This window comes from Bombus pascuorum, chromosome 5 (assembly GCF_905332965.1).
Source record: "Bombus pascuorum chromosome 5, iyBomPasc1.1, whole genome shotgun sequence".
Taxonomy (NCBI): Eukaryota; Metazoa; Arthropoda; class Insecta; order Hymenoptera; family Apidae; genus Bombus; species Bombus pascuorum.
In genome coordinates, this window is record NC_083492.1 from 8,239,441 (window position 1) to 8,264,365 (window position 24,925).

General features: G+C 41.4%; 1 protein-coding gene and 1 pseudogene across 1 annotated transcript in view; one reads left to right on the forward strand and one right to left on the reverse strand.

Moving 5' to 3' along the window:
- LOC132907192 (uncharacterized) overlaps positions 1-18,629 on the reverse strand; it is a 131,334-nt pseudogene extending 112,705 nt beyond the window's left edge.
- Positions 1-24,925, forward strand: part of LOC132907226 (uncharacterized) — a 180,710-nt gene that overhangs the window by 119,539 nt on the left and 36,246 nt on the right. The window contains exon 3 of the mRNA XM_060960106.1: positions 4,159-4,323. Coding sequence (XP_060816089.1) covers positions 4,159-4,323 — 165 coding nt within the window. The remainder of the gene's footprint in view (positions 1-4,158; positions 4,324-24,925) is intronic.

The window sequence follows — 24,925 nt, forward strand, 5'->3', positions numbered from 1 at the left end:
ATTTTGTACCGACGAAACTGTTGGAAAGCCCTTGTCGTCGAGTGCCGCTACAATTGTATCGATGAATTTCAAACCGATCGAACAAGTTACAAAATATTTACTGCAAACATACGTTTAACGAGAAACCATCACACAGCAGAACAATTATTAAACGAGTAACAAGTGTTAAAAATGGTGCTACCGAATATCGAGATTTATCGGTAATTGACTGTTTAATTTCTATAGAAATTTTCAGACGACCTTCCAACTTCATCGATGTAATCGAGTTAGCCGAATCTCGTAACAGCACTAGTGAAATATCGAAAAATGTATCGTACAGCATATAAAATGTACGTACACGGTACATACGTAATAGATCAATAAACGTTCGACTAGTTCTGCGAACTACTATAATAAAAAGAGAAACCTCGGTCCGAAGCTTTAATAAACGATTTACAATTTCGAGGATTTTGTTTCATACAACTGACGAACCTTCGTTAACGAACGAGCAGAAAGAAAGAACGTCGAACGACGTTACGAGCTTTCTAAAAAGATGGAGCAACCCAGATTTTTTCGATGGGAAGGGGGGACTTGGTAACAAGCTACTGGGAATTAATTCGACGAGTTCTCCGTACGTGAAGAAGCGTGGATACCGGATACGTGACCAGGTAGTCAGAAGTCGGGGAGAAAACGAGCGTTTGCTGGATAAGGTCCGAGGGTATGTGGACCTGGTCGGATCGACGACGTCGTCGCGTTCAGCCAATGCCGGAAATCGAGAGGACGTGCTTCGATATCCGTACCTTATCGATTCCCCTCCTTCCCCCCACTTCCGCTTGCTCCTCTAATTCCACGAAACACACTCTCCAAAAGCTTGACCTCCTTCCGCTACTTGCTCTTTCCCACGTTGGCAAAATAGAAAGCAAAAATCCTATGGCAAATAAAAGAAAAAGACACTGTGAAGATTGAATTCCGAGTAAAATGGAAAACCGTGTGCTAGACAGAATTCGAGCCAGGATCGTTTCGTCGGGAAACGACGACTATAGTCGTTGATCCACGAAAACTTTCTTCTATAATCTCTTACTTCGTACGTATCTAGTATCAGGTTGCTTGGGATAGCCGTAGCGAAAGTTAAGAAAGATTTGGCGATAAATAGACTTTGCACCATCTATCGTTGCATCCGCTGAATAGAATTCCTTTAAAATAAACTCTACGAGTTTCTAGAGTATCTCGTTTCGCGTGTGCGTCTTTCGAATGAATTTTGTACGAATCGGAAGAAACAATAACGAGCCGTAGCGAAAGTTAAGAAAGATTTGGTGATAAATAGACTTTGCGTTATCTATCGTTTCATCCGCTGAATTGAATTCCTTTAAAATAAACTCTACGAGTTTCTAGAGTATCTCGTTTCGCGTGTGCGTCTTTCGAATGAATTTTGTACGAATCGGAAGAAACAATAACGAGCCGTAGCGAAAGTTAAGAAAGATTTGGCGATAAATAGACTTTGCACCATCTATCGTTGCATCCGCTGAATTGAATTCCTTTAAAATAAACTCTACGAGTTTCTAGAGTATCTCGTTTCGCGTGTGCGTCTTTCGAATGAATTTTGTACGAATCGGAAGAAACAATAACGAGCCGTAGCGAAAGTTAAGAAAGATTTGGCGATAAATAGACTTTGCGTTATCTATCGTTTCATCCGCTGAATAGAATTCCTTTAAAATAAACTCTACGAGTTTCCGGAGTATCTCGTTTCGCGTGTGCGTCTTTCGAATGAATTTTGTACGAATCGGAAGAAACAATAACGAGCCGTAGCGAAAGTTAAGAAAGATTTGGCGATAAATAAATTTTGCACCATCTATCGTTGCATCCGCTGAATTGAATTCCTTTAAAATAAACTCTACGAGTTTCTAGAGTATTTCGTTTCGCGTGTGCGTCTTTCGAATGAATTTTGTACGGATCGGAAGAAACAATAACGAGACTACGCGAGATGAACGTTCCAGCTACGATACGAAATTTCTTGGATATGTGAGCCGTTCAACGTTATCTCGTTAAAAAAATATAATCTGTTTTCTCTTCTAAATTCTCTCTCGTATCCAAGAAAGAGCAGTATAATCGTTGAAACGTTTCGTTGCTTCGTAAAGATTTGTAATAAGAACGCGGACAAGCCGATATATTAACCGTTTAAAAGAAAAACTTTCGAAAGAACTTTTACTTTACTTCTATCCGAGGTGAAACCCGATACGCCTTGAATTCTCCAATTTTTCCAGACATTTTCTTGAAACCTAAGACGCCCGTCTATTTTCGGACGACCGTCGACTCAATGGAATCGCGCAGACGTGGAATTCCCTGAAGAATAAATCATTCGGCATCCATTTCGCTGTCGATCAAACGGACAAATCGTTCGTCTTATTCCCTCCTTCGACATCTTCAAGTACCAACGTTACAAACCGGTTAAATCAATTCGAGATTCGACCGAGAGATGTTTGACAGAGGGAGGCGAACACGTGTCACGGACGAATGATAAATTTCACGCGTTTTCCACCGCAACTGCCAAGACGAATGCGTTTGTTTGCTTCCCAGTCGGTATTTCCTGTGTCACGTAAACAACCGTTTCGATTCTCACCGTTTGAAACACTGCGTGCTACGCAAGCAACGTTAATTTCATTTAAAATGCTAACGTAAATATTCCATTCTTTCACTTTTCTTCTCTCTCAGAACTAAGTTCCTTCAAACGTTCATCACTTTACTCGAACAGGTCGATAACGGAGCCATATAAATTTCACAGAGAGCAAAAAATTGGAGAATTTTCTCTAAAAAGTGTAATTCGACAGAAAATTTTCTCGCAACAGAGAAAGAGAGAGTTGATTTTCTAATCCAACAAAATACCAGCATTCCAAAGCGGTAAAATAAAGACAAAGAGATCGCTATAAAAGTTTCTTCCAAAGTTTCGAGTTTAAAAAGTAAGAAACTTGAAGAAGAACGAGGATTTCCACGGAATTCGCAATTCTGCGACTCTTTTGATTTCTCATTGCGATATTTGCTTTGTTGGCAGACGTTCCAACTTAAACGCGCAGAGTAAAACAATTTTTTTTTTTTTTTTTTTTTATTTTGGTTATTTTACAATTTGTCCTTGCGGACATTTGGTAAAGTGTTATATCTTGTTGGTGAAGAAAAAAAAATATAAATAAAAAATAATATAGCATGTGGGTGGCTACCCCCAGCGGGGTGCCAGCTTCGTTTTTTCTAAGTTATATCTTTTATGAGGTCTATTGGGTGTTTCCTTTTTAGTCTTCTTGCGATGTTTGTTGTGTTGCACGTTTCAGCTGCCAGCTGGTTCGGGTGTGTTTCTATTCTTGTTCTGTATCTTGTTGCGAATCTGGTAATCTCCTCCTTGACCGTTGGTATTCCGAGGTCTTTCCTTATGTCCTCGTTTCTAACGTACCACGGGGGAGTAAAACAATAGCGCTATATAAGGTCACATTAAAACGTGTTTGGACCTATGGGATCCAACTATGGGGAACAGCAAGTAATTTCAACATAGAAATTCTTCAATGATTCCAATCGAAAACTCTAAGGTCCTTACTAGATGCATCTTGGTATGTTACCAACGAAACAATACATCGCGACCTTAAGATACACAGTTGAAGAAATGTTGAAGTGGTCACCACTTCAGAGAAAACTCTACATCTGGTCTTTTTAGTTTTCTCAAGCACCGAAGCCATCGACAGCGTATAGACAAAAGACTGGGTCGAAGGCAGACCATAAACTGTAGACAGGCGACGATGGCTTCAGGGTTTTCAGTCATAGGGTAACACTGCTAGCGTGCGGATCTCGACCAGCTCAAATTATACTCCGATTTGTATTTACACTTCTGTATTAAAATATATTTTCTACCTTACAATTTATCCACGCGTTCCTTTGTTATATACATCTAATAACCTCAACAAGAAGAAATATGCAAATTCAGTAATAGATATAACATAAGAATTAACAATCACCAAAACCAACTAATTACCCAATTACTTGACACGACGGATCAGATCCGCAGGCTAAAAAGACATTACCCTTTAGATTTAAGCATTAGATTCAACTAGAATCGATTATAAAATTCTTCCAAATAAAAAAAAAAAATATTCGCTCGATCGACGTGCATTATTTTTAAAATATCAATTTCCCATGTTTCAGACACGCACTGGCCGGTGTTCGTCTGCGTTCTAATGGCGACGACGGTGCTTTCCTGTCGGCAAAGCGAGTTTCAATGCAACAACGGGCGCTGCGTCGCCCTCAACAAGGTGTGCAACGTCGTCGACGACTGCGGCGACGGCAGCGACGAACCACGACAATGTTCTCGTGAGTAACCAAGCTTTCGATCGAATACACGAAGCTAACCTCTAGCCGTGTCCCTACTTTTGTTCGCTGACTTCCACCAAGTCGCGTGTCCCCCACAGTGGATCGAGTTAAACGCCGCCGGAAGCGATCAGACCCGACTGAAAATCGAGTTAGACCGTGATCGAGCTTTCTCTCGCGACGCCTGCGGCTCCTCAAGTTTCACCGACGAAACTTTGGATAACTGTTGCGTGTCTCATCGCACGATACAATTACGTCGTAATAAAATACGGTAAAAAATTAAGGAAAATTTATTTCGTACGAACGGGCACGATGTCACGTAATTTTTGAGTAATTACACAAAAGTTGAGTTCAGTATAGTCTTTATTCTTTAGACTTAGTGTTTTATTACAGAGGCCAATATTGTAACTGGATTGAAATTAGAAATAGAACTATTTGAACGGACTCGTACCATCAAAGAAGAAAGCTCGGTGTGGTGTTCCCTTTGGAACTCAGAACGCGGATTCGTTGTCCACACTTTTTGGTGGAAAAGTGAGGGTAACGATCCGCGATGCCCATTGGTAAATGAATTAGGTAGTAAAGACAAGGAGAGCTAGATATGGCTCGTGGGCATCCTTGTTCGTGGAAAAACTCTTATCTTGCCAGACACCCGCTTTCTCCGTATTAGGTAAGAGCGTGCAACAAACATAAACCGAATATGTTTACGTGAAGGAAATTGAAACTGAACAGATTAGGTTTATGTTTGTCTTCCTAGGCCTGTTGCGAGTTAATGGAACAATAGATAGGTCTTGGCGTTCGGACTACGTGGAATTTTACAAGGACCGTCACATCTGGCGTACCACATGGCGAAAAAGGAAAGTTGGTTCGTGACAACGACATGGACGGTTTGCCTTTGACTTTGCCGCGTTCTTTTGTCACGTTGTCCCGAGCCAATCGTACTATCAAGTTTCAGTAAAATACGAAAGAATATAAAAGACAACGTTACCGTCGTACGGTGATTTTGCATCGTAATTTTTTCTAACGTTCTCTTAAAACGTTAAAAGCGTTTACCGGAATAAGATTGGAGCGTAAAAATTCAATGATCGTAGCAAGGTTAAATGACAGCGGAGTTAGGATTAAGATCGTTATAAAGAAATTTCCGGTTCTTGCAGTGAATCGAATTAACTTGCAAGAATGAAAAATTCTCGAGAATCCGAGGCATTAAATCCCTTTAAAAAGCCTCGTCGGGAACTAAGTAGCAGAACCAGTTTAACGTTCAAGATTAACGTTGCACTTGCAGTTGCTTCTACTTTAAAGCGCTCTTCGGTCTTCCAATAGAATCGAGTTAGCTCGCGAGAATGAAATATCGCCACTCGTATAAACGAGAACTACTAAAACGACGGATGGATATCAAGAACATTGTCGTCGTATACGCGCATTCAGAATTTTAACGATCGAATCGAATTCGTTTGAAACGAACCAGACAATCGTGCAGGTTCCCGAGATTCCAATTGATTCTCGCCACGTGGAGTCTGAATGACGAAAAGACTCGCGACCTTCGGCCTTTTTCACCGAATCGAAACAATAATTAGTCGGAGATTCGTCGGTTTTCACGGAGGAGAACGGTCCCTGGGGCAGATACAATCGCACCTCTTTCTACCTTTTCCATGCCACGAACATTTCGGTCGACTCATTGTCACGACGGCTGAATGCAGTAACCGATCCTCTCATTGTTCCTGCGGAGGCCGCGATCGAACCTCGTTTCAAAAGCCAGCAACTCAAAACGCGACCGTCCTCCCTTTCTCTATCGTGATTGCAGCACACTCCAAAGAGTTTCTGCTTCGTTAGACCCCTTTTCTTCAACCTCCGTTATTTTTCCTCTGTATTTGTTTATCCCGACCCTCGCGGCCCACTCGTTTCGTTACGTTCGACTATAATCGAGTTTCGCATCGCGCAAACGTTGCCCTTCCACGGCAAGAAAACGTATATTTCCCAAACTTGCTGCGAAACGTAATGTCCATTTCGTACGTCCTTTTCCACTCTCACGACTACGTACGATGAAAATCTTAGTCATTTTCGGACAATGAGCGATAGAAGAATAACGTTCGATGTCGTATTCGTGAGTAAAGATAAAAATATTGTAGTTACATACAGTGTCGTGAATAAACATAAATTCAACCCTATTTTTAGATTTTTCGTAATATTAAAACGAGAATTCACAGAACCGTTTGTATAGTTTCGTATTATACTATAAAACAAAACTAAAGATACAACAAACAAAAATTTTCTTTCTTTCAAGCCTGCAAGAAATTAAATTTCCTTTCAAACTTGTGGTTTGGCATGCAAAAAAATATAAACTCAATGTTAGTTTTGTTACCATTAATTACTCCTACTAATTTATTAGTTACGCTATCCACTAACTACTAGTTCAAAGCTTTTGAATATCCGCCCACGCGGATTTTATTCCTTTTTAAACTCAAAGAGACCTTCTATAGCTGGATTTTCCTGATCGTAAAGAGGTTAATGCTGGCAATTGATAATTCCATTGCAAAATTTTGAAACCACTTTTCTCTAGTGGCGATTGTATAAATAGTGTCCTGTCGAATAATTGCCTTTTCGTCTTCCATTTCAGTTATAAACGGCAATAATTCGCCGTATAACATCTGGTATCCTATATCGTTCAATTTCCAACTCCTTCAATAATGGCACCAAAATCGGAAATGTCATAGATTAATCGAGGCGACAAGCCGCCGGCGCGATGACCACGCGACATCGTTCCGCCATTTGCTGTAAATAATTCCGAGCTCGTGGCACGGGTTCCACGCGATTTAACCCTTGGCAGAGTAAACCGGACGAGCCTGTGATCGTGCGACGCCAATGATAATGGAATCGTCGAAACACAATGTGTTCGTTCGCGGAACAAACGAAATCTACTTGATCGGATGCGAAATATTTTATGCGATTCGTTTTACAAACACGACGCTAAAAATCTCACTTCTTACACCATTCGATGGCATTCGGAATTTGAAAAAGGTTTCGAAAGAAATTACGAAACTTGCAACTACCTGACTATCGGAAGATGGAATTCGTAATCATTTTGACGCGATTGCGATTGGAATTGGTAGAGAAATAGAAATACGATAAAAAAAGAGAGAGAGAGAGAGATATATATATATAAAAGGATGAAGAATGGTCGGAAGGAAAAGGGGATTCGAAGAATCGTTCGATTTAAAACGAACGACTGCGTAAAAACGTGGGAAATAAATTTTCGAAAATATGGAGGACAGTAACGAGCGTCGCCGTTTTACGAGATCCATGATGAAATCGTTCGGTCCACGAAAGACAGGGGATGTTTCCCTTACTCGGACGAGCTGCTATCGACAGACCGTGACAAAATGGGGGTAGTTTGCCCGGGAAATCCGCGAGAGCAAAAACGACCTAAACTCCCGTACGACCCTTTAATTCTCATGATTTATCCCTGAAGGAAAGTCCGTGTCTCGCGCGTTTCGATCATTGAAAAGAGACTCGATGTTAACCAAACGGTTAACGAGAAACCGACAAAATAATTAAAGATATCTCGCTTGAAATGGAAAGAACTTGGTTGATTATTGCGGTAAACTCGAACGAACTGGAACGATTCGTTTAACAAAGCGAATCGCGTTCGACGAACGGTATCGACCCCTGCAAATTGCAGCTGCAACTTTTATTCGCCGCTTCAAAGAGAACTAAGCGGAAGTCTCGTTCGCCGAAGCAACGAGGAAAGGGGGTAGAGGCGACGCGTTAGGAAAAATATTTGCCTGTTTGTTCGACCCTGCCGCTCCGAGGAAACAGACGGAAAAATTAATGACACGACTTTCCCACCGTTTCATCGATCCTTCTGTAAAAGAAAGTTTCGAAACAGGCGGTGGAACGGGAAAGAACTGGGATGGAAAGCGATCAAGGAACAAGTTACGTGGAAACTTTCGTCGCCCTTTTCACCAGATATCGAAGAAACAATGGAATATGAATGGAAAGCAACGAGATTACCTGATAACCTACTTTAAAGTTTCATGCAGCGGAGCATCTTACGTAAGGGACTGGAAATGTTCTCGAATATTTTCTCCGAGGTATTTTACCAAGATTATAAAGTGGGAAGAAATATTTCCCCGTTAAGGAGAATTCGATATTTCAGACGCGTAAGGTATTCGAAAATTTACGGCAAAATTGGACTTTCTCGATTCTTCGTCGTGGATCGCTGTTTGGAATCGATTCGGAAAACGCTATTCAAAATTAAACGCGTATTACTTGAAAACTAATTTCTCGCTTATTTCACGCTACGTTACAAACTCGTTAGTCGATGACTGACAAGATTTTTCTACGACCTACAGTCACTTACGAAAGTCCGTATACGTACCATCAGATATAAGATATTTTAAGGTACAGATAAAATCAAAGGTTTTGCAATTTCTAATGTAATTTTACTTAGAAAACTTGACTCGTGAATCAAATGTTTCATTTTTTCAATGTGCAACCACATCGACTTAAAAAAATCGAAACTTTCTTCTGTTCTTTTAAAGCTCCATACGTATAGAATACGTGTTAAAATGGTATTTTGAAATTCTAAAAAATGGCTCAATTATAACACCGAATACGTGTGCGTTCTTTTATTGTAGAGAAAGATTAACCTAAAACCTTAAACGCGCTTTTCTCGAAACAATGTTTTTCGATCTTTCAAACTCTTCATCCGATTAACTCGAAATCTTTATTACATCTATATCTGCAATGTGGCGCACAATTTTTTTGATATCTTAATCGCTTGAATTTTTATAAATATCTGAAGTTAATCTTTTAAATCTGTCGTGTTCTTATTTTTCAAAATTATGGAAAAATCGTAAGCTAAATCGAAGATACTCTACTTTCATATTAGTTCGCACAAGAATTTGTATCTTTTTACAATTCAATCACATTTGCCACCGGGCGTAAGCACACAAAGTTCCTCTGGATATACAACCAGATAACGTTCTACTACTCTGTCGTTTTTAAATTTATTTAAGAAAAAATCAATAAACACAGAGTTAAGACTCCCCATAAAAGTCTCGATCCTTTAGCAAATACTTGTAGGCGAAAAAAAATGTTACATCTATCTTATCTTTCTAGGTCTCCAGGGTTGTATATATTTCCCTTATATTTCAGCTTGTTTCAATTTTGTAGAAACGCATTAAGAATAATTGTATCGATACGCAGCGCGATATAAATAATTACGCGACAAAGTGCGTTTTCAATTTCTCGGGTAAGTCAGGTACGGAGAATTCGATAAGCGTGTGACTTTTGCGACTGACTGTATATATCGCTACCCTAGTTAGTCTAGAATACCCTTTGCCCGGTTAAAAGCCAGAAATAATTAATCCTCGATTAACGTCAGCTACCCGCCAACGAAACCAAACGAGAAATTAAATACTTCCGCATTCGTTTCGCGTCTCACACTTGGGCGGTTCCCCTTATTCGAGCACACGACATATTAAACGCTATCGATCTCCCTAGCTTCCCTTAACACAAAACCGTCAGCAACATAAAGCAACCGCGTTTCCTCTTATTGTCTCCAGGCGACCGTTTAACACCAAACACCACGGAAAACGCTGCGCGATTATAAATGCGAGCCTGGTTACCTTAATATTCGCGGTGAGATTAAACGAAACAGAGGTGGAATTCACAATTGCCGCGGCGACGGCCTAAGAAAACCGGATATTCTGGAATACCTGCGCGAAACGCGTTACGAGCAGATTTGGAGAAACCCTTCGTTCTTTTATGTCTTCGAGGTTCAACTAACTACGAAGAATAAAGCCATTTGAGTCGTGGTTGCTAAATGCTGGCAATTTGCCGTGGAGAAGTAGTTTTTAACGACAAGTCTATGGTGTTCGAGGAATGGAGAGACACGGGATAGACAGACGCGTTGATGGAAGGCAATTTGTGCGTCTGCAGATCTTATGGGGTGTCGATCCTCGTTCGAAGTTGCTGGCAGTGGCTTCTTGTTTGCTCTTGGCCCGTGTTAGCTCGTATTTCCGTATATTGATTTCGATTAGTTGACAAAGTGCCAACTATTATTAAAGGAGAGCTCTTACATTCTTCCGTCATTCGTATCTTGTTGAGATTCTGCACTCAACCTAATTTTACTTGCGCAGCCTTTATCTTTTAAAAATACAACCTGCGATTTTAGATAAAAGCTAATTCTAATCTCACAATAATAAGATTTTCACCAAATTTTACGATGTTATTCCAACCTCGTTATCTCGTAAACTAGCAAAATTGCATGAAATTCGTAGTCACGAATTTCAGTCGGTGAGGCGGAGAGGGAAGGTGGATTATAAAAACCTGCCTTGAATACGTCTCGTAATTTGGCCCACAGCGGAAAGCACACGAAACACCAGCCTATCTAGCTACCTTCACGGAGCACAAGCTCAACCAGCCTGATAACAATTAACCCAGCCGCACGTAACGCGAAATATAAATCGCGGCGCGAGTTTCAAGCTTGCGAGCTTTCCTCCCTGCTGCGCCGATAAGCTGCTCGACGAACGAGAATAATATATCAGAGTCGCGAAAACGCACGGAGCAGCATGGCTACGCAATTATTTCGCAATAAACTCGCCAATTGATCAACGTCCCCGTCTCCGTCCCGTGTACATACATCGTCGGCACATTGTCTCGCGGAGCGATCATTATAATGAGGCTAATAAGATCGCGGCGGGAGTCCAGACGCGGTAAATCATCGTTATCAACAAGGAATTTGCAGAGAGAACACGACCCAAGGTATAAATCCACGTAGCGTTTAACCAATCCTAAGCCTGAGTCGTAATTTTTGGTTAATTATCGCTCGGTTGCTTAAGCCTGCGGATATTGCAGATTACTGATAAATGGAGATCGAAAAACGAGTGGAAAAAAGTATTACAGCGGGAGGAAATGACTTATTGATTTTGAAATTTAAGTGACTTTCGGTGGATATATGACGTTATTTCTTATACACTGGCGACTGACTAAGCGTTTCCTTATCGGGTTCTACATTTCACGGGGAATTTAATATATTTTCATTGCGTTTATTTATTGTAGCATGCGAATGATATAATAAACGACGTGCAAATATTTTTTGAAGCCACTGTAGATATACTCTGTTTTATAATATGGTGGTTGTATTTCCATTTTCTATATACTGATCTTAACTAACTGTTTAGAAATTAGCTTTTCTAATCTTTGAAGAATATATGAAGTTGAGTAATAAATTCGTCCGCCTTTTACTCATGTATATACTTTTGAAGAATGTTAGAAAAATTGTCTAAAGAACGTAAAGATACGTGTATTTGACTATTGAGATATGTATAATTTTATGTGCTGGATTAGGTTAGCTGCGTAGTAGTAATACTTGTATGTGAGTATCAGTCTGTGGAACTATGTGAATGTAAACTGTTCAGTCGATTAACAGTCGCAATGGAAGTGCTGAGACGCGTACAAGTGTGTATCGATGAATATCTTTGAAATCGTTTATCAAATAAATATATAATTATTCTAATATAAATTCTAAGTGTAAATTTAGTGTTCCTATACCATTATTTCGGCTATCCAAAATTCTCAACATTGACTTTTAATAAAAGATACATCGTCAATTATATAGATATATCCCGTGTAAAATGATAAACTTTAGAAAGACGAACTTATTACTCGACTCGATACTTCAAAATGAATAGCAATAAGCATTAACGAACGAATATTTCGTATTTTAAATGTCATTTAACCACTGTGTTCGGAAAAATACTCAGTGTATCTGTAAAGCTAGACTAACAATCAAACTTTTATGCTTTACCAGGGGAAGGCACATTGAACGTCCTTGTAACGATCTCATAAACATCGAATCCAATCATCGCCTCAGCTTTCCGATACCCATAACCAATCTATTCCTAGCAAGTTTCACTTCGATCGTGTATGCCTTGCGATAGTTACTCGCTTCCTGAATCGGGCTATAACTATGGGACAAGTTATACAGTTCGATAATGTACAGTTCAAAATTGATTCTCCGCTGAGACCGTCAGAGGACCGTTCCCCGATGCGAAGTAAAGCAAGTTCCAGCTGACTCAGTGGCTCGTCTTCGATCCCCATTTTTCCACCACGATCGTAATTCAAGAGACGGGATCGTAAAACGTTGTGGCTACCTGATTCAGACGTTGTTCCGTTCTCTTTTTATGCTCACGGATAATGGAGAGAGAGAAAAAAAGGAGCACGAGTCCCGTTGATAAAACAGTCAAGCCGATGGTACACTCACCGAATTCGATGAAGGTGCACCGGGTCGTAGATGATCCAAGCTGGAGTACTGGTTCCAGCAACTGAGGAAAAGTGGCGTGCCAATGGCGGGGGCGGATTCCAGTCACGTAGCCACGGAACCGGGTCTTCCATCCGGAAAGAAAAACAGCCTGCTCTCTGTGAAACAGATAAAAAATGAGTGGTCAGCGAAACTGGTCAAGGAAATGGTGTTCCGGTTGATGTGGAAACGTGTTGGATGTCGATAACGATATAGTGGATCGTGAAATGATGCGATATAATGATAGAATTGAAGTAATAAGTTAGAGCTAACTCAATGATACGTTATAACCGCTATGAAAGGGATTCGTTGTTTCATTATTTATTCTCACAATGAAAATAGAAATGTTACAAATATGCATACAATTTTTATTCAGAGGAAACGCGCTGATGGAATTTTTTCAAATTCCCAAAATATACCTGCTTTAATTTGAGATCCACCTTGAATGTTTTAGACAATGTCCAGTCGCAAGTAATCATACTTTCTTCGACTTTATTAAAAAACAGACGATTTATATTCCAATGCCAAGTCTGTAGTTCTTCTCTTTTCTATGATAATCCGTCCGTCTAAAGGGAAGATACAGTATCTCGAGGATTACAGGAATACGGTAAGACATCTTCTTTAAAGAGATCTCCCGACGGCTCGCTTCCATTTTTCATTAAACAAAGACGCTCGCTGGCACAATTATGAATTTCCTTAAGCTCGCTCCTTCCGTTTCCTCTCATCCCTCCTGTCTCCTCTTTCTTCTTCTTTTTTCTCTTTTTTTTTTATTAAATTTTCTCATCTATTTCCGTCGACGTCGGAGGTTTGAAAATAAGCCGACGATGTATCACCAATGGATACGATTACTTTTATAAACTGCATTCATAACGGAAGTCGGCTGTCCATTGGCGAAAGTTACGATAGCTAATAACAAACTTTGGTATTCTTCCCGCGACTTCTATGAATTCCCCACGCGAGCCCGGTTAATTTATATCAATTATACCGGTTAAAGCAATTATACGCAAGAACGAGGCTTGACGAAACGGTACTGGTCGGGTTTTATTAAGAAGTTACCGTTCACCAGCCTCGTTATTCCTCGCACGTCTTTCTCGATAACAAATTCCCCAGGAAAGAAGAGCACCGGGGGCAAAGTGCTATACTTCTACCCTTTTTCTTAGAGGTATCGTTTAATCTTCTGCACGTTGTTCCTTTTTAGTATTATTCGTAATTTTAGTTAATAGTCAATACCGAGTCCTTACAAGTTGGATAATTTCAGCTAGAATCTAAGTTTCTTTTCTTAAAAAAAAAAACTCTAATACTCGAATGGGTTTTGCTCGCGTCATTACTTCGCAAAAGGTTCCTCTAAAAGAACCACAAGTAGCTCAGTTCCTAATAGCAATTTAGAATTTTCCTGCAGTGAAAGCAACTCCAGACAGTAACTCCATTTACTTTAACGTTCGTATAAAGAACCTTTCAAAAACTTATGTACATATACACGAATACAACCAACATTCACTTTTCCACAACAAATTTTATAAGCCGCGACGAAAAAATTGATATCCATATAAAGTAGGAGCATAAAAAAGTCTTGTCATTTATCAAAAAACGTAACGATCTAACGTTTGACTACACGACGTCGCATGTTGGTCCTTTAAATAATTCACAAACATCCAGACAGAAGATTAAATGTCGGTGGCAATGGTCTTTAAAGAGTGGCACACAAAGGGGCGCTTTAAAGGACCTACTTTCCAGTCGTCGAGCCGAGTGCTCTTTCTTTCTCCCTCTCCAGCCTGGCGTGTGCCTCTTTCCTCCCCCGTCCGCATCTTTCATGTTTCCTTTTCCCGGGTTCTTAGAACGGAACCGAGCCACCGGACGCTTTCTACCGACTGTCGAGGGTGAAAATTACGACCACGCGTAATTTCGCTCGAATATTATTCAGCTCGGGCGAAAAACGAACGAGAACCGGCCTTATTACCGTTCCAGAAAAATTGCCCCATTCAGCTTCGCTTCACGCGATTTTATTTCGTCCAAACGAGGTTTTACAACAAATACAGAACTTTTAAATGAACATCGACTTTCTTCGAGACTGCTCGGATTTAGAAGAGATTCTTTCCGCTGGAGTTACGTTTCAGAATGTTACTGAAATCGAATTCTGCAACAAGAAAATAAGTATGAGAGTGAGAAAGCGAAACGATGGAAGCCTTCGATCAGAAGTATCGTAAGTACGTGGCAAATTGTAAGTCTTGCTGGTCGATGGATCGTTTGCGCTGCTCTCTGGGATTGCGTCCTCGATGGCCCTGGATATGTTGGAACACTCGCAGAAATCTCGAACAGACCCTCCGTACAACGATATTTGATCAGCTGAACGCGATACAGCCAATAAAACACGAAATAGAAAAGTATAAGACAAATCCAAGATTGCAAAGTAGAGAAGCTAAAGATAATACCTTTCAGATTGTTCATATTGTTATCCATACAGAAACTCATGTCACTGGTATCAGAAAAATCGTAGTGACGAGGTGTAAACATACTGGAGGGATCGGGTTTGTCTTGATCAGGCTTCTTTGCCGAAGGCGTCTTCGTCATCATTGATTCAACAAATTGATCTGTCAATTGACTTTTCCTTTGCCCGACTAAATCATTATTTGCTGAAAACACGCTAGTTTCTATTCATAGCAGAAAATATACAATGCTAGAAGCCAAAAGATTTAGTTGAGGAGGATCACGTTAAAAAATTTTAGTAATATATTCCAATGCTACAGAATTTTTAGTCGTTTAAAAAATTCATAAAAGATGTGCATCAACCAATTCTTTTGGCCTATAATACAGCTCGATCCGAGTTACTTTTCTCTATTTTGGTCATTGGGGACATATTGCAGCGAATTGTCTCAATCCTTGCGATTCTTGCACGAGGGGATGGATCAACCGAACGACTCTTCGTTTTCTCCAATGGAATAATCTTCATTGGTGTCGCCACAAACTTCCCTTCACCCAAGATCAATCTCATTTTCTTCGCTACGGGATCGTCCATTTCCTCTTCAAGATCCTCGCAACGTTGGCTTGTGTGCTTATCTTTCGAAAGATCGGATGGCTGGTCCATGTGTTCTAGTTCCTGGTCTATTCCTTGTTCCACTTCCTCCTCGACTGCATCGATCGGTTCTGAAACCGAGATTCCGTCCACCTCGCTTGCTACATCCTCGTGCTCTATTTCCTGCTGTCCCTGGTCCAGGGAAGGACTCTTTGAATCGATCGGACGGTCATGAGGAATACTCTGATCTTTCCCGATATGGATTGAAATTTCTGACGGCGATTGTACAGTATTACCTTCTGCTAGACACATTTCTTCCAACATCAAGGTATCCACTGATAGGGAGTCTGAATTCGACGAGTCAGTTCTTAATTTAATTTCAGATAAATTATTTTATTATTATTATTATTATTATTATTGTTATCATAATTATTATTCAGATGAATAAAATTTGTATAAGCTGTTGGATGCGATTATCGAGAGATCAAATCTACAATAATTTAATTAAACTAAAGATGGTCGAGTATGAAAAAAGAAAATATTCTCAAAGCCCTTCTCTGAAGGACATCTCGTGATAAAACGTAAAGAAGCACCTATGGAATTCTCATAATTTTTTTCCCAGCCACTATGCGAGCCGATCCTCGACCCATGGTAAATCTTGCGCATGTGAGAGAAATTAATCTTTGGCGGTGGCATTTCTAGCAACTTCAACGTTCGATCCCTCTTCTCTTCCTCCTGCCTCTTCAATTGTACAGCTAGCTAAGAACCGGAAGAAAGCGAAAATGGCATGCTATAAGAATCGTGCTACGAAAAGAAAATTAAGAATCTGGAAAATTCGTAAAAAGTTGTGAAAAAACCTCCATCTTGATCGTATTCAACTCTTTCTCGCGTGCTTCGATACTTCGATTAAGATCTTCCCATTTTTTGTCGAGTCCCATATGGTCTAAAATTGCGCGCGCAAGCTCGACGATTTTCGCGCGCGTTCTCAGCCACGTAATCCGCTCTCTCTGCTTCAAAATTTTCTCAAACTCGTTGATCTTATATTCCACCACCATTTTATTAACTCGAAGCTTCTCCAATTTTACCTTGTTTTCTTTCCTCATCTTGGCTAAAGGAAATTCTTCGTATTTTGCCTAAATAACGTTGCAATCGTAGAATGAAATTCAACGAGACGATCTTCCGATTTTCATCTGGAATTTTATATTCGATGCAAAGAAAATTACGTACGTGGTATGATTCCCATACTCTTTCGTATTCGTTGTAAATACTTTCATATTGTCCACAGTCCAATTCCATGACCTTGTAGTCGTTATCCAAATTAAGTTTCATTAGCTCGATTTTATTAGAAATTTCGTTAATATATTTATTGTGCCTATAAACGAGTTTTCAAAATGATGAACCTAATGAATAGCTCAAAGTAGCGTTGATCCGATTATATTACGTACTTGTTTAAAATGTTAGTTAAAATCACAATATTATCCTCTGTATTCTTTGCCTTTTCTTTCAACTCCTTCCTCGTTTGCAATTGTGTCTGCATCTTAGTCTTCAATTCTTTTATTTCATTTGCAACTTCTTAGAAAAATTCATAAAAACACGATTTTCGTAGTATCGTACTTGTAGATGTCACAAATAAATCATAAAATTTGATTCTATATACGTGTTATTAAAGAATTAAGAATCATACATAACCTATATTATACGTAATATCAAATCCGACAAAAAGCTATCTTATTTCAAGTAGCTAAGAGGATGATTTTGGCAACATTTATTTAATACTGTCAATGTTATTTCAAATATCAATCGGTGTTAATCACTGCAAAAGCTGTCGAGTATCGTTTCAAATATCAAACGATATGGGATATCAAATATCATAAACTAACAATAATTTAACACGAACATCGATACGTATGACATTATTGTAAGGAAAATGGCGAGTAACAGTGAAATAAAGAGGTTACTTACCAGAGGACGTGCTCTTGGCTGCTTCAATTTCTACACGCAGACAGGTTTCCAACATATTCATGAACTGCGGGTCGTCACAGCTGATTCCGGATTCCATTTTCACTACGCAATGCTACTTTCGCAACAAATCACTCGAATTTGATAGAAAAATTGGAACAAAATCACAAAAGAATACGAAATTCCGTATTATGTAGTACCACTTGCCGAGCGTTATGTGGAAGTGACGTCACGGGCCCCGTCGAACTTAAAAACGCGCTCTGATTGGCTGGCGCTGTTTCGCAATAATTTCGCGCGGAATTTAACGCGCCTTTTCAAACCATATTAATAGTTATCATTAATATACAAGGCAAATCAGTGGCTTTAATAACGAGATAATAACGCTAAATCCTTTTTTACGTAATCTCAGTTGCTCAGGAAAACAATGCAACTGAAACTAATAACGAACGCGATAAAAAAATTAATGAAAGATAAAATACGATTAAGTAAGCTCTTAAGAAATTAAATTCTCTCCTCTTAGCGCGTCGAGCAATTCATCAAAACTCCGAAATAACAAACTTCATGAAAATATTAATGCACAGACAACCGAGACAGAAATTTCAAACAGAAGAAACAGAAAATTCATGAGCGCGGTACATGTAACTGCTGCTGCACAGTCGTGTCGCGTTTCTATGTTTACAGCGGCCCATTCGTTTACCTCGTTTCTCGCAGGTTGCACAACCTCCTCCGTACAAGCATAAAGGGAAATTTAATTCTCCTGTAGCGTTGGCGATGCGCGTAAACATTTTACGAGCAGGAAGCAACGAGCGGTCGCTACTGGCAACCGATTAATTTATCGGTCCTGGGGAAATTGATATCGAAAAATATAAGTAAAGGGTTGGATGCCGAGTGCACGGACACAGGGAACTGGCCACCGGCCAACTGGACGGCCATTTAGGTCAAAGAGAAAACCTCCCTCTTCCGTCGCCCGTCGCTTCCGTTCTGCTAGCGGCCACTCTGCGAATTGCCGATGCCTTTTTTACTATTTTCTCTCTTTTCGTAGCTGTCGTGTTAATGCTAAAGGTTAATTAAAGAGTTTGCACACGTTTAGTACGACGGTATGTTATAACATCGGGATACGAGGAGGTGGTAATTTTCTGAAAAAGCATTTCTCATATAGCGAACGTGTCGTCGTACGCGAATTTTTTCAAGCGTCATCAGCGACTTACCACCTTTAATCCTTAAGTCGACGTAGAATTCTAGAATTTTTTCTAACTTGGTCTCGTATTCGAATTCTTTTCTTAGAAGCTTTATTGGGTTCGTGTATAATTATGAGACACCAGATGCCTCGGGTGCTTCGATAAACCCTGTTTTCAAACTTTTAAACGCATTCCTCTGGGCCAGGAAGCGATTTCAAAGTACGAAACGCTGCTTCCTGTGAGCCACTTCAAAACCTTCCCGTTCTCGTTTGTCCGACGCACGCCCTAAAATAAATTCCGGAGTAAGCTTGCAAATTTTACGAAATACCTTTCACACACATTCGGCCTCTGGCCGCGTGAAAAAACACATACAAAAGGTAATTAACCTTCTATAACGTCGAGTAACTTGGAAATTGCATTTGTTCTCGCAGCCACGTTTTATGACGCTCATCTTGTCTAATTGTCGTCGTAACGTTCTATTCTACCGTTTCACCGTTTACAGCATTTGTTAGCTGCTGTTTCTGAGAAGTTTCTACCGAACTAAGGCCAAAACTAACTACCAAAATCAGCGCCAATTTTCGTTCCGTAACGAGATAGAAATCTGATGGTAAAAAAGTTAAAAGGCACACGGAAACAGAGACTCGTTTAACGAAGCCACTTGTATCGTGAAATTTATTCCGCGTACTTTCGTCGGTTTTCCTGTTCGAACCGACAAAATCCATAGATAGCAAAGGCCCGACAGAAAAGCGGGAAAGAGGCGAAAGGCAAGAAGGAAGAGGAATTGAAGGCGGTGGCCGTTCTTGCGTGCGTACAAAAGCGGCGTTGTGCCATTACGGGACAAAACAGCCAGCCAGAGACGTGTTGGTTCGCTTAAATGCAGTTGCGCGCGTGTCTGCAGTTTATTTAATAGGAATCGCGAACTCCGCGTTGTATACGCAACCGTAGTATCCTTTTTCGCGCGGACGGCGTTGTTTCGTCAGGCAACAAAACAGCGACCCGCGGCAAAGTATTGGAATCTTGGTGTAATCCGTCCTTTCCACCGACTGCCAACAAAGCTGCCAACTGAAAACGATCACACGGCCCGAAGAATGCTGGATCCTGTTCCATCTCGCGGTTCAGTGACCTGTCTGTAATTAATATCACGTTTCGTTCGTTCTTTCCCTTTTTCTTCCGTCATAGAGATTATTTCTCCCGCTTCTGGAAAATAGAAGGAAATCTCCAGCGAATTTTTCTCGGCGAAAACTTTTTTCGGGAACCTTTTCAGAAAGATAAAGAGGTGGTGAATGGAAAAGTTCGGCGGTTAATGAGTCTAATTAGTCTATCAGTTTCGTCCCTCGTCAGTTTTAAATTTGTTGCGATCGTCTCCCGTGTAACAACGCTAAAAAAAGAAGCACTTTTACAATCGAAACAATGCTGTGATAAAAAAAAGAGAAAGGAAACAAGAGGAAAATTCAGAGCACTCCTATGGAGACGCATTGAAATTCATACATGCTAGTTTACCCCGTAGCAACCAATCCAGCGACGAGTTTAACTTTCCCGTTAAATCAGCACATTCATCTGCGCGAAACTATGTCTGCTACAAAAAGGGGGAACAACCGAAACAAGAAAGAAAAGATAGCTAGGAACCAACAAATTCGGTTTTATGAAACTTTCTGTTGAATGAAGCGTACGAATGTACCGGTGAAACGCGAAACAGAAGGACACCATAGGGTAGAACAGACTTGTAGCAGATGAAAGAGGATGGCAGATAGTGTACAGCGCGCATCTCTGTGAGCTTTCGCAATTTACGAGGCGCAACGAGACGTCGACATCGTCAACGGGTGCTCGACGCCTTTCAACCGACACAGATCATGGCGAACGTAATGTTTTCAATGAGAACTCGCTCCCAACCTCCTATCCTCCTTGTCTTTCGCCATTTATCAACCGCTAACCCTCCGACTGACAAGAAAACAAATATCGCAAAATTCTGACGTTTCTGTGCCTTCGAAACGCGATCAGAAAAATCGGCAACTTACATTGAAATTTTAAAAGGACCAAAGTCTTTTTATAGTTTCCTGCTTTTCTATTTTGGCAAGTGCGTGCTTGAGAGTCAAAAAAATAACTGCTAGCCACCATGAACTCTCACATAAAAATGTATTGGTTTAACCAACTTAACGTAACTAAGAAATATCGTCGTTTATCGAAATACGTTTTGTAAAATCCTTTCCTCTTTTCCACCCTTCCAGCAAATGCTTGTCCGGTATAGAATTCTTGTATCTACTTTGCCACTACTCTCTTCTTTTGTTTCTCGGTAACTCAATCCAGGTCGAACGATAAGCCACACGGAACTAGAAAGAAGTGAAAAAGTGGAAGTCCTCGAGACGCGACGACTGCGATTAAAAATTCCAGGTGCGCTCGATTCACGAGCGACGTCGAAGCATGAAAGCAGTTGGTATCCTTTTGAAAACGAGCACCCACGTGAAGCTGCATCCACCCCGCAGCTATCGTCTCGGTCGTTTATCCGTGCGCGTACTTTATTTCCATATTTCGCCGCGCCACGTCGATCCTTGCGCGTTCGTTCAAGAACGTTCATGTGCATCCGTCGCCTCCGGCTGCGATGTTTCGAACGAGGAGGAGGAAAAAAGGAGAAAAAGGGACACGAACGAACGACGAGGAAACGATCCCTGAATTCTCCCTTAGCCGCCGGCTACGAGCTACCCTTCTCGGTCTAGCCCCGATAAACGGCTAGACGAATTTCTTTCCCTCCTCCATCCTTCCGGATGGAATTCTCGCGACGCGTCAAGGCGACGCTTTTCTCCGTTTCCACGTGATCCTGACACCGGATGATTAAAAAGGGAGAAGCGTTTCTCTGCTGCAGCGAGACAAACTTGGAGAGAAAACGAGAGTCGAACGATTTATGAATTAGCGATAGATCATAGCGCGATGAAATATGGGGTAAATTTAAATACGTTCATTTGGGAAATGAGCAACGGAAGGAGGGAACCACAGTTGGAAACTTTTGGGAATTGATTGCCTCACGGGGCAGTATTTCGCCGTTGTTCTAAACGGGTAATCGCGAGCAGTCGGCGAGCGTGCAACTTGTTTATACGCTGCAGTTAAATCCCCGTTGCCAAGTAGGGCCCGGCTTGCAATTGGCGATACGCCAGCCACGCGTAACATCGCCTCGAAATTCCCCCACCCCAACTGCATTTCCCTAATTTCTCTGTTGTTCCAGATTCCCGTAAGGTTGGAAGCGAAACTCTGCTCTTTGCCGGGCGAAAGCACGCGAATTTCGATTCCAACGAAACGTATTTTACCCTTTTTCTATAATATGCTTTCCTATTCGATCGTCTTTCTCTAATATAAAGCCGCGTACCTTTTAAATTACTCGTTGCTCTATAAAAACTCTATGCAAACTTTAAGGTTTAACGAATTGATCGACCTTGCGGCGGTATAACAGAGAGATTCATCACCGTTGAAAGCTAGGAGATCGAAATATCGAGAGAAAGGGACGTAATTGCCGGTGGAAGAATGGAAGCCAAATGATCGCAGACATTCCGCGAAGGAGAAATCTGTCGGTCTCGCTCGACTCGCGATCAAACGTCCCACGAATGATTTTCTTTTTCTATTCAACGGGGGAAGCCGCAGAAGCACTCCGGTTGATAGGCCACTGATCGCACGGTATCCCCGTATTGGCTTCCCCCGGTGGCGCCCTGGCGTACATCTCTCTTGCAAATGGATCTTCACGGAAACTAGATTCACCGGAGCCGGAATGACAAGAAAGGAGACGCTAAATTGGATGTACGGCTGGCTCAGATGATGGGCTCAACAGGCTTCCAGCCGATTCAATCGACTCGAATCGTGCTTAGAATTCGATAACCCTCCCGGTCGATTATCGTCCGCCGGAATTTTTTAAGAAGCTCCACTATCTCGCATTCTCTTCGTCAAAAAGTAAGAAGCGAGATATTACGATCGATCCGATCACAGAATAATTTAAACGCGATGGGAATCGATGCGTCGATCGTTAAACATCTGGCGAAAATTACATCCGCAAGAGTATTTTTACGAAACCCAGGAATCTCGGACTAACGAGTAAAAATCGCAGCAACGTGTACGTCTTTAAAGTTGCAACATCGTGAGCAAACGACTGAATCGCCGGATAAAGCGTAAGTTTCGTTCTAATGTTACGTCCGATTATAACGTTCGTGGAAAATGTGGCAGCAAACGAAAAACGATCGAACCGCGATCACATTTATCGTGCGAAATCCACTTTAAACGTCCACTATTATCCCGAAACGCGCGAAAAACCTATCTGAATTCAAAATTCAAGATCTCCCATGCCATTCTAATCGAACGAGTTGCTGCGTGGAAACGCGTTACGAAAGCGATGAAAGCGAATCATCATCATCGGGCACGTAATCCCGGATCCCTTTACCGGCCTCGTACCAATCACACGAGGCCCGGAAACGCATAAAACCCGACCGACATTCGCGCAGCGGTTTCCGTGGCGAGCATATCCCGCAGAAAATCCTGCACCGCTCGTAAAAGTATCTCGTATCGCGGCGCGCAACTCTTTCCCTCGGCGTGCCGGGCTTTTTACCGCGTCGGAGAACACGTTACTCGTTCTAACGTGGCCTCAAAGCAGACCGTTGCTTTCGAAACGGAAGATAAATCGAGGCTGCGCGGCCTTTAGTACCGGTACGCACGAAAGAAGTCAAAGAAATAAGAAAATTAGCTCGTTCGCAAGCCAGCCCCGATTCCAATTTTCTCAATTTCGACTTTCTACCGTTTCTACCGTTTCCGAGATTTCCCAAGGTTTGTCTGGTATTTTTGGAAGAGCAATCTCTTACGGTAGAATTTTCTCAGTCGCGACACGTTCTTTCTTATCTCTGCTCATTCTTCTCGTGCTCCTCTCGCTGGTAGAAGTCACGAAATACGCGCGAGTTTCCCGGTTGAACGGACGGCATTTATTCCTGACGAGTAGCATTACGTCGTTTCTATTCGATTTCCATCGTTTCTTCTCGCTTCGCCCGTGATTTATCCGCCCAGACTCTGTTTAGAAACATTCGGTTGTAGAAAGAATAGTTACATCCTTGTTACGATCTTGTACTGAAAAATTTGAAACGAATCCGCGAGTACTTTCTACGTAAATCTTCGGCCGGTTTCTATATCGCCGGAGTGCCGAACGATAGAACGCGAGGGAAGGACAAAATCGGCGAAATCCGAAAGTCGAGTTAGCGTAGCTGCGTGATTTAGGATCGGGCGTCGCGCAGGCTGTCCCGATCGTCAGCGCGATAAATGGGAAAGCACTCGGCGCGAGAAGTTCATACTTTATTGCGTAATAAAATATAATCCTGCGACGAGGAGTGGCACAAGGAGGACGACGGGTCACGCGTCGAGGATTTATTACGATGCTACGGGACGAAGCTTCGTAAAAACCGGGTCAGCTCCGGGTACAGTCGCGTTGTCCGCGTATTGTCCGAATCGAAAAGAGGGACGAATCCGCGCCGATTTCAGAAACAGAAAGAAATAGGATCGAGATAAAGAGGAGAGTAACGATGGAAATAGGACAGTAGTTTAGGAAAGATATGGAAGAGGAATTATTAATCGCGACGCTGCAGAAAGTCTTTCCTCCTTTTTCCTCCATCTTCTTCTCGTTTTGATGTTGCCGTAATGCTTCGAGAGAAACGACGATTCAGCGTACAGATGGTCGACTGCTTTTGAACAGTGACAAAAGCCCATAATTCGTCAAACACCATTACCAGACACATCCTCGGAGAGGAGAGGAACGCGTATCCGACATAGCGAAACGCAGCCAAGTAGTTGATGCCAGTCATTAGTCAGCCGGAGGAGACGCAGCCGAGAAGCTGGCAAGCAGCTTCCCTCCGGGAACTTTCGTAATTTGACGTAACAGATGCACCAACTGAATTCGTAATACTTCGACAGAGGCGGCGGCCGGACGACTATCGGTTTCCGATACCGAATCCTGTCATTAAACCTAACGAATATTCAATTACACCTGGCCCGATTGTTCCGATTGGTGCAGCTTATCAATCGTTTGCATCGACGCTCAAGTACCGAGGAACCTTCTCTTTTTCCCGAATTTTCATTACTCGTGATCTTTTCGATAATTTTTCAATTTTCGCAAATTTCTCATATCCCAATTACTAATCGCTTAAC